This window comes from Epinephelus moara, chromosome 4, assembly GCF_006386435.1.
Source record: "Epinephelus moara isolate mb chromosome 4, YSFRI_EMoa_1.0, whole genome shotgun sequence".
NCBI classification, from domain to species: domain Eukaryota; kingdom Metazoa; phylum Chordata; class Actinopteri; order Perciformes; family Serranidae; genus Epinephelus; species Epinephelus moara.
Genome location: NC_065509.1, coordinates 35,575,504 through 35,586,850, shown reverse-complemented (window position 1 = coordinate 35,586,850; position 11,347 = coordinate 35,575,504). Strand labels below are relative to the sequence as shown.

General features: G+C 42.0%; 1 protein-coding gene across 4 annotated transcripts in view; it reads right to left on the bottom strand.

The window, feature by feature from the left end:
• Positions 1–7,395: 7,395 nt before the first annotated feature.
• gria2b (glutamate receptor, ionotropic, AMPA 2b) overlaps positions 7,396–11,347 on the bottom strand; it is an 84,131-nt gene continuing 80,179 nt past the window's right edge. For 2 of the 4 annotated variants that reach the window (XM_050042469.1, XM_050042470.1), the window contains exons 15-16: positions 10,099–10,233; positions 7,396–9,460 (exon numbers count right to left, since the gene is read on the bottom strand). In XM_050042469.1, coding sequence (XP_049898426.1) covers positions 9,296–9,460; positions 10,099–10,233 — 300 coding nt within the window. In that variant the 3' untranslated portion in view covers positions 7,396–9,295. Of the gene's footprint in view, positions 9,461–9,984; positions 10,234–11,347 lie in introns of all 4 variants that reach the window. The other 2 variants (XM_050042471.1, XM_050042472.1) reach the window with 1 other exon arrangement.

Here is an 11,347-nt window from a genome sequence, read left to right as displayed (position 1 = left end):
AAGAAAATCTCCCCCACACCATTACACCACCAGCACCACCACCACCAGCCTGAACCGCTGACACAAGGCAGGATGGATCCATGCTTTCATGGTGTTTACGCCAAATTCTGAGGATGGATCCATGCTTTCATGGTGTTTACGCCAAATTCTGACCCTACCATCTGAATGTGGCAGCAGAAATCCAGACTCATCAGACCAGGCAATGTTTTTCCAATCTTCTATTGTCCAGTTTTGGTGATCCTGTGTGAATTGTAGCCTCAGTTTCCTGTTGTTAGCTGACAGGAGTGGCACCTGGTGTGGTCTTCTGCTGCTGTAGCCCATCTGCTTCAAGGTTGGACGTGTTGTTGGTTCAGAGATGGTCTTCTGCAGACCTTGGTTGGAACCAGTGGTTATTTGAGTTACTGTTGCCTTTCTATCATCTTGAACCAGTCTGGCCATTCTCCTCTGACCTCTGACCTTTCTCTTTTTGGGACCATTGTCTGTAAACCCTAGAGATGGTTGTGTGTGAAAATCACAGTAGATCAGCAGTTTCTGAAATACTCAGACCAGCCCGTCTGGCACCAACAACCATGCCACGTTCAAAGTCACTTAAATCACCTTTCTCCCTCATTCTAATGCTCGGTTTGAACTTCAGTAGGTCGTCTTGACCATGTCTGCATGCCTACGTGATTGGCTGATTAGGCTGACTGATATTTTCTTCTTGCCATGGCTCTTTGATGAGGTAAACAGGTTTTTATCACATGTATGTCAACACTAAAGAACCATAAGTGGTGACATGTGAATTCAAAGAGTTGCCTGGTACAACCCTCACTGTATGGTATGTTTGGACTGACCAGATGTGTCGACTAACCATGAGCCATCTGATCCAACTCACCACCAGATGGTGAGCAACCCCTCTCCTCTACATTAATATTTAGATCAGGATATGTGAGCGGAGTGTAGGTGGAGTATGTGACAAGCAGAGAGTGATTTTTGCCTGGAGGGAAGCGAGGCTTTTTAGAAAGTCAAAGAGTTTGTGTTCCCTCTGTCTTCGAGATTCTCCCATGAGTCTGACACATCACACATTCTGCTGTGTAATGTATGTAGGTAAGAATATCAAAGTCAAAAAGAAAAATCTGAGTTGAGCCCAGACAGTGACAGTGAACCACTGTTCCTCTTCCCAAAGGGAAGTCACTTTGGAATCATAGGAACAGATGGCGTCACTGCTTGGATGGACCAACAGTAAAACTCTCAGGGTTAGGGTTAGACTTAGGTTGAGGTGTAAAGGTTAAGGTGTGGTTAGGTTCTAGCACAAAAGTCACCTAGTTATGGTTAGAAAATTCCATCTTTTGGCCTAAAACACTCAGGTTTGGAGGCACAGACACCACTGGGAAATGCTGCAATGTGTCTGTATGAAACACCCAGGGTTGGTAGCTCAAACACTATGAGAAAACACCATGATGTGTGGATAAAAAACATCCAGGTTCAGTGGCTCAAACACAACTGGGAAACGCCGAAATGTGTTCATGAGAAACACCAAGGTTTGGTGGCTCAAACACCACTGGGACACGCCGCGATGCGTCAGTAAAAAACACCTAGGTTTGGTGGCTTGAACATCACAGGGAAATGTCGAAATGTGTCCGTGAAAAACACCCATCTGGGGATGGTGTTCCCTGTGGTGTCGGTAAAAAACATCCAGGTTTGGTGAAAAACACCAGTGGACAACAATTGATGTTGTTGGTTTTGAGCAGTGGTCTGCCACCTGGCAGGCATCTCACCTAAATGTCACGCCATCCGCCATCCCCTCCACCTCCTGATGACAAAAGCCAGCTTATATATAATGTTGATATGATATGTATGAAACATGCAAAAATAATGTATTCATAGTTTGCAGAAATATATATTGTGAACATTTTCTTATTCAACTTGGCTCAGAGATTGACCACTATTATTTAGACTTTAAAGCCGCTACAAGGAACTTTTAACTGGATATGCAAAAGTCTCTCGTTTCTGCTGATGTCTGCGCGTGACCTACAACAGCAAATGAGACCATCGGTGTGAAGATAAGCTATTTCTATATAGTGTATATCCATACCTTTAGGAAACTGTCTCCAGGTCCGCCCCAGGTCACTTCCAGGACGAAACGATTTACGGCACTTAGACGGCACACGTCATCTTACCTAGTTGCTTACATTTATAAACAGTCGCTATTCCTCCTCCTCGACCCGACGTCCGCGGGGAGTTAAAATAGCAGCAATCATCGGGTAAAAGTTCTGTGAAAGCACTGGACTCACCAACAGTCAGCCACGTCTCAGTCACACAGAGAAAATCCAATCCTCGGGAAGTCAGGAAATCCTTCAGGATAAACGTTTTGTTCGCTAGCGATCTAGCATTTACCAGCCCAATCCTGGCAGGAGCCGGCGGGTCCACGGCGTTAGCTGTCCGGGGAGCCACACACAGAGGCCGCAGGTTGCGCAGATTCACCCTGCGCCAGCGGGGACCAGGAGAGCAGGGGCCGCGGGGCTGGAACACCTCATCCGGGCCGACGACAGGTACCAGCCAGGCGTCGACAGGGTCCAGCGAGTGCCGAGAAATAAAGAGGCGAGGCACCGCTCCATACTCAGTCCAAGAAGCTGTGGAAGTGCTCGCCAAACAGGCCTTCAGCCTTACCAGCAGACCGCTGCGTTTACGCCCGTTTACCCCGGCGGCGGTGATGCTTATGCCAGAGAGGTGGAGCTGGGGCGCGGCAGAGGTGAGCTGGGATCCCCGATAGGAGCAGGGGCAAAGTTTTCCCGTCTTGTTGTTTCATTCATCCCCAAAACAAACACATGCGCGAGTCAGGTAAGCATCTTTACAACAATACGCGCTAGAGCTCATGGGAAATGTAGGCTTCATTCCGGCAAAACACTACCGCTTTTGTCCACAGGGTCGCCAAAATCAACTCAAAATGAAAGTTCCTTGTAGGGGCTATAAGTTATCAGTCAAGTTGCTCAAGTCAAACCCAAAATTGCATGCCTGCTGAGAGTAAACGCCCTGTATGAAACGAGTCCTTTGCAGCTGCTCAGGTTTGATTCCAACCCTCAGCCCTTTGCTGCGTGTCATCCCCTCCTCTGTCTCTGCGGGCCTCTCAATAAAGGCAAAAATTGCCCAAAATATTATCCAAAAAAAAATTAGAAACACAGATGCTGAAGATATAGATGATAATACATTTAATAAAACAGACTCTGCAGTCCCTCAGTGACAGTCCGCTCACTGTAAGGAGAGCACGTGGCCAAACATGATTTTAATATGACGTAATTAACTCCAAGGTGTGATGGAAAATGAATACAAAGAAGCGGAGAGGAGCCTGATTGAGAGAAAAGAGGGATTATCTTTATGGAGCAGAGGGGAAGTCAACCATCTTCATGGAGATACGTGACATTCATTACCACTCAGCAGAAAGAGGGTGAACCAAATAAGGCACCTCATCACTCGACTGCTTTAAACTCATAACGAGGAGATTTATTCTCCTCCATGGATTGTAACACTCCACAAAGGCTTAGAGTTACCGTGGTGCAGCTATTGGACAAAACCCTGCATTTACAAAGAGACAGTTTTTCAAGAGTATTTTTGTGTGTATCTGTATTTTTACAGTGACGCTGTGACACAATTGATAGTTTTTCAAATGTCACGAGGGCTGGGAATGCTGCAGTAAATGATCATAGAACATCATTTTTATTGCAGTTAAATAAGCATTTTATATTGTTCTGTAAATGTCTTCAGAAAAACCAAGACCTTTATCTCCACCGTGTCAAACTACTGTGCAAATGTAGGCTGCACCTACACAGGTGTTTTCAGTTATCTGGATTAGACGTCTGCTCAGTGGGAAGTTGGGTGGAGCTCATCCATCTGTGCCACACTTATATTTAAAATGTAGCAAAAAAAAATCTTTGGTCTTAGCACTGACACTTCTTTTGCATCAAAAAACCAACTAGTTGTCAGTGAATTCTGTTTATTTCAGTCTTGATTGCCAAAACTCTAAATGTGCTTAAACAGAGTTCCCTGCACATCTTCCAGCAGCACGCGGTTAAATCAGCTGCCCCTTAACTCGAGAACTGTCCAGGGAAAAGAAAAGGACTGATCACACTGATTAATTTGCAGCCTTTAATTGTGCAAACAGTCATCAGAGTCAAAAAGGACAAAAGCAAAATGGCAAACATATATAGTCAGCCTTCAACAGGTAAGCACTTCCTGTTGGATAATTGGTTGAACAGGATTTAAAATCTACTGGACAGTGGGAGCTGACGTGAAAGTGTCACACCTCATTCACCACAATCACATCAGGGACAAAATAACATAGGTACAAGCCATAAAAATCAAATACAAAAAGTACAAATGAAACACAACATATTCAGTTCTTGAGTTAGGTCAAAGGGCTTAATTGTGGAGGAGTGTGCCTCTCTGCAGAGCAGTGAGTTGATCATGTCACCATCTCTGGGAGAGGTCTTCAATGAACCTGCAGAGCTACTAGCCTGTGCGTAATGCTGAGCAATAGAAATCATGGGCCACTGGTGGACTTGTCTTACATTGCAATCTAGGACTTTTCAATTCGGACAGCCCAAATGTTAGAGGGCCTTGAAGACCTGTACACCAGTAACCCACTAACTCAGGTGATGCCAGGATTTAAAAAGGCAAAATTCAGTCAGAGGATTTCATTAAGGAGATGAAATCAATCAACGATAGGCTATATGTTGAGTTTAACTTTTCACTTTTGACAAAATGGCATGCCATCTTGACAGAGCAGACCTTGGAAGCTCGACGAAGAGCCGGAGAATCAAAATGGAGGAAGCTATATTTGCTTGCTGGCTGTGTTGCACAATTCATTTTTATTTACAGGTCCAGTGTGAAGGATTTAGTGACATCTAGCAGTAAGGGTGCGGAGCTGAAATTTCCCCTGTGTGCCAAGCATGTAGGAGAGCAACAGTCGCCGACACGTAAAGGTGAATGGCACTGTCTAGAGCCAGTGTTTTGATTTGTCCATTCTGTGCTTCTGTAGAACAACATGGTGGACTCCTGACTAATGCAAACATAGTCATTAATATCTTATTCCAATTCTGCCAGTAGATGCCCCTAAATCCTTCCACACTAGACCTCTAACTCTTCCACAAACAGACAGACAGACAGACAGACAGAGAGATAGAGGTCAATTTTACAAATTCAGACAGCTGAACTTTTATCTCATTAGCAGTCTGCACTAAGACACTAAGACGATGACTTTACAAATTTTGCCATTTGACCATTGGAAGCTGATTAGATTGGAGGGCTTTACTCTCCCTCTTCAATATCTTATTATTAAATGAAACTGTTTGCAATGAACAAAATTCTACAGAGAAGTAAACAGCAGTGAGTAGTGAGGAAACAGAGAGAAGCTCCAGGAGCTTTTACGATGGATCAGCACAAGCTCTGCCAGGCTGGCTAGCAAGTTAACAATAAGCTCTCCAGCTAAAACAGTTCACCAACCCTCCAGTGGTTACTACATGTCTCTTTCCAGAACCAGTGAATTTCACTTTGTGGTTTGACAGCCATCTTGTTAAGTGACATCATGTAAACTCCCAGCACAGAATCACCCAGCTTCAACCTGAGCAGAGGGCTAATCAGGCAGAAGAAGTGAAAACACCTGTGTGGGTGTGCAGAGCTTTTAACAGCAGAGTCAGACTGATGTCAATCAAGCACAGACTGCACACGATCCTGAGGAGAGGTCTAACCAGGGAGAATCACTCACACACTTGTGACTGAACCAGGGCCTTCCGCTGAACCACTTAACACTGGATGCATAATGCTTAGTAGAATATACGCTTTAATTTATGTCATCAAATAATGACTTTAAGAAATGTAGCACTCCAAAAAATAAACTTTTAACCTTTAGGATCACGTTTGCCTTGAACAAAAGACAACAGGACACTGTACTGGCAGCTATTGCTATAACCATTAAAGGGACAAAATCAAAAAATACATTTGTTTGTCTCTCACCTTTAGTGCTACATATCAATCCAGATTGTTTTTGTGAGAGATAGTCCACAGACCTTGTTGAAAATAGTTTCATGTAGGAACTATTTTCTTTTTTACCAAACTAAACCTGCCAACTGTTTGACCACGCAGAAGGAAGTGTACATCTACTCATGGATGAGAGGCTCAAGACAGCGCAGTTGTAGGCCTAAACATTAATGTCACCCTCCCCAACTGAGCTGTAATCTTAGCTAGCTCAGGTGAGCTAGCACTATCAAACTATTAGTTCTAATGTTACAGCTCAGCTGAGAAAGACACCATTACTGTTTACATGTCGCGCTGTCACAAGCCTCTCCTACATGAGTAGATGCACGCTTCCTTCTGCAAGGGGAAAGAAAAGTTCCTATATGAAACTGCTAGCAACAAGGTCTCTTGATTATTTTGAGTAAGCGGGTCATGATGTCTGGAAAGAGACATTGCTGTTGCGATTTTCAAATATATATATAATTTTTGTCGCTTTAAGCAACAAGAGCCGAGTGCTGTCTCATTCCATGACATTGGAGAGAAGGCGCACATTTCCACAGTACATCTCAAACACTATGCTGTGTCTCAAATCGCGTACTTCTGTACTTACACTTACTATTTTGAGTGCATAAGTGTGTATGGAAAAATGCAGTGCACTTTAAGTGGTGCACTTAAAACGGTCAAGAAATTGAGTGTGGAACTATGGACCCTCAATGGTCGCCATCTTGGCTACGTAGCCGAAGGGGAGGGACCACTTTTCAAACTGGAAATAGCGGCAGAGGACTGTGTGACGTCGCTGCATTGTACAAATACATGTGTGTTTTGCACTAAGCAGCACTATACTGTTGTCAGGTATAAGCCAGCAGTATGTTTATTGGGTTAATTTAGCAGTCTGTAATGATTTGGTACTGTGAACGATAATGCGAATGCTAATGCTAGTTTGCTAACTAGCTAATTTGCGGTCGTCATTTCTGGTGAGTGCACAACGGCCGTGTTTGGTTTGAGACAACACTACGCTGTCAAAATTTGCGTACTACGCCAATGAGTACATAGTGCACACAGTATACTACATAGAAGTGTACTAACGGAAGTATGTGATTTGAGACACACCATTAGTAACTCATACCAAAACTTCAGGTGAGAGGAAAAATAATATATTTTTTAAATTCGGAGTAAGCTGTCCTTTTAAAGAAAGTTAGTTTGATAAACTGATTAATTCTGTCATTTAGGACTCGGTGCTCCCGACTGTCTGAAAGACAGACACAACTATCCTGTGGTTGCATTAAAGTTGCCTTTGAAAGACATTTAATTGCCATGGTAAAAGAATACTTCCTCTGTGATGCTTTCCCCAGGAAACTCATCCTCCTCCTGAATAAATAACACACACTGAGAGGTAACAAGAGATCAGCCACTTTTATTTAGAAAGAGTCCCAAAAAATAAACAAGTTAGCACACATTCCATATACAAAATGTCAGTGAGAATAGCCTGAATATGCCATGAAACTGATAAGCAACTACGGTATATGTTTCTATTGTCGATTACAAAAACAACAGTGATAGTAATAGTACAGTTCTCCTCCCTTTGTGTTGCAGTGGAGGACTCGTCAGGTCAAATTCATAAAATAAAATAACATAAAAAAAGGTGTCTCGTTATTAGAAGTGCTCGTCTGTATAAGTTTTGTAAGTAACTTATTATAAGACTGCATAACTTAAAAAAATAATACTGTACTTTCTGAATAAGAAACGGAATTTAGTACTGAATGGAAGCAGAGTAGCTTTGACGCCATCATGAAAAGGGGCTATAATTTTTCATATTCAAACTTTTTATATAAAATATATGTATATATGTATATATTGTATATATGTCTAACATTGTATTTCCAATTTCAAACAATTAACCTCACAACTTCAACATTGAAATGAAAACGCATGTTTGGCAGTAATGAAATCAACTTATTTGCGGCAACAACATGCAACTGGTGCTACTTTATTGTCAGATCAATGCAAAATACATGGAGACTGGAAAACAAAGCGTAAAGGCTATTGTATTAGCACTGTCATTGCCACCAACTGTACATCTAGTTACAAAAGTTACAGAATGTATCATTTACATTCACTGAGATGACAGTGATCGATTATATTAAGACTATATTCATATCTACTGGCACTAGAATTTGGCACTCTTACTTATTTGGCATTTGAAAAACCACCACGTGAACCATGTGGAATGTCGATGCCTCTTTTTGATGTCACTTCAACATGTGATGCGATAATACCACACCGGACTATTTTTTTTTTTTTTTTTTTGCATTCATGGGGTGTAAACAGGTCAATTTCCTCTCGAAAGTAAGAACAACCCTGGTTCTCGTCAGAAAAAACACAAACAACAAAAGCACTGAAGCAAACGAGGAGACAAAAGTAGAAAGCAAAATTCGCTGCAACAACTCTAACAAGAAAAAACATAGAAGGATTGATTCCAAATGTCAAGCATTGACATATATTTCATATCAACACCAAATGTTAAAGAATAAAATATACAGGAAAGTTTAGAATAGGAATTAATTACATGATTTCAACATCTCAGCCCCATATGCAATGTATTTGGCTTTAAAAATATGGAACTAGAAGCTGTTTTAGTATTTTTTTTCTGTCTTAATACTCACACATTAAGATGTTTATATCCAACCAGTATGTAAGCAAGTTTATTTAAAAGCTATTTTGTGAAAATACATAAAAATATTTTTTTTTTCCCAATAAACTTTTTTCTAGATTTTCTTAGAAAAAAAAAGACAATTTCACATCTTAATGCAGATGATATCAAGTGTGCTTGGAAATCCTGTTCGGCGGTGGCGGCTACAGAAACAGTGACATCTTCTCCTGACGCACACACGCACGCACACACACACACTCACACTCCTCACATACACACAAACACAGTTGAGATGACTGAAACTCCCAGAAGCAGCCGTCATTCAAGCCCTCATTCCCGTCTCAGTCCAGTCCAGACAGTCAGACGGGAAAGCGTGGTGTCATCAGTTTAGAAAAAAAGGAGCCTCCCTTTTATATTCCGAGATGTAATTCCACCCAGAGAGAGGGAGTTGTTGTATACGGTGAGAAACAGAGACAGAGCGCAACAATACAAGTCTTTGTGAGACACAAAATGAAGCCTCCATCTCCTACCTTTTCCTTTTTCACCAGACAGAGACAGAAAAAGCGCCAGAACAGAATGAAGGAGGGCAGGACAGGGGGAAAAAAAAAGAATCGCTCTATTGAAACCATTGTAAGGCACTCAGAAGTTTCTCATTGATCAGGACAGATCTGTCAGGCTGACGTTTAGTCCCATGTCAGGTCTCACGTAAGGGACGGCGTGGACAGCTTTAGGAAACTCTGGAGTCATCACCCGACCATTCTCCCCAGTACTCCCAGTGACGGAAAGTCTCGCTTTGTTCCTCATGGCGTCCCCAAAGGTCATCTAAGCACACAGAAGTCACATGCGCACGCAGACACAGGCGTACATTAACACATTCACACACACAGAATCCATACACAAACAAGGAAGCAACATGTTAGGTTAGAGCATCTCCAAACCTGTAAGCTTAAAAGATTATAAATGTTCAAAACATGACGATGGAGATGAGAACTAAATATGATCTCCATGGATAACACAATGCGAGATTCAAATGATCATGTAAAGGCTTATGCATGGTCATTGCAAGCATTATTGTTGAAATGTGTTACTAGGACAGAGGTATTAACAAGCATGGCCATCAACAGTCATACATGAAAATGGTTTCAAATTGCAAGGAAACTTAAATGGACAAACACAGATTAAATCTTTAAAAAGGGGGGATATCTCTCTCTCTCTCAATAAATCATAAATCACCAGTACATACGATCCTTTGGCCAACCTCTTCATTCACTAACACTGAAGGATGGAACGGATGGAGCCAAAAAAGCGTGCATTTGGGGGGAATTTATGAAAACCTCGTTCCCTACCCCCTAAATTTTTACACTTTCGATCCCATATACGTTGTAACCTTCCTTATAAGTTGCAAAATTCTGTGAATTCTGCGAGGAAGTTGGGTTAATATTCTGTGCATTCTTTGCCACCTTCATTCGTTTCGCCTCGGCTCGGGACTTGTAACAGAACTCAATCAAGGCCACCAGCATGGCCAAACCGAGTCCTCCGACCAGAATGTAGAAGACCCCAGCCACGTTGCTCAGGCTGAGGGCGCTCGTCTTCTCCTGCGAAATGCACACGAAAGAAGGGTCAGCAACGGGGCAAGGGCGAAAGATCAAGATTTTTAAAAAATGCACACGAACAAAAACGATCACATCCACGACAAAAAAATAAATATGCACAAAAATGCACCACTATATATAATAATAATACAATTTTTAACAGCCAGTATTATCTAAAAAGCACAGAAAGGAACAAGACATAACACACAGGTGCTTTTTTCATTTGGGGTAGATTTAAGCAATGTAGTGGGTAAGGTTAGTATTGTAATCAGAATGGAATGCAGCAGCAGTTTTTATGCAGCGCATTAAAGTCTATGTGTTGTGGATCTACGTCAGAGAATTTGTACTGTACGGACCATTTACATGGGTTGCCCATTACAAAGGGCTAAGCTGTTACAAACGTGCTCAAAGACCTTTACTTATAGACAGAGACAAGAAGGAAGACAGCTTAGTGATAAACCAATTGGGGTCTGACACATACAGTACAGTGAGCTTCCTTTAGCCTTTAAAACACCCATGTATTCATTTCAGGTGGACGCCGAATGGATACATAGGGCTCTACCTGTTCAAAGTGGTGCACAATAAATCTGTGTGTGGAAAACATGACAGCCATAGACAACACAGTTACAGTTGGAGTATTTAAAGGAACAGTGTGTAAGATTTAGGGGGATTTAGTGACATCTAGTGGTGCGGATTAAGGATTGCATCCAGCTGAAGCTTCTCCCGGTTAGGATTCCTTCAGTGTTTTTTGTTCAGGAGATTTTTACAGGGAGCCGAATTATCAGCAAAGGTCTCTTCCTCTCTAAACAAACCAACCAGGTGATTAAAACCAGGAAAAACATTGAATAACGCAGTTACACCATACAAATTGTTGTTTCTCAAATGCAGTTTGGCTTGTTGGCCTGCTAATGTGTTAATGTCTTATTTCTGATTCAGACGTTTAGCAGATTTTCACCATGAGCCTAATTTTCCACACATGTCGCTTCATCTCCAAAACTAACAGGTCTGCTGATTCAAAATGGTAAAAACACTGAATAAATCAGTTTTTCTCCACCACTGTTGGGCCTGTCTTAGATCGGCCACTAGCCCAGCACCTGCTATGGCGTGTTCATCTTTT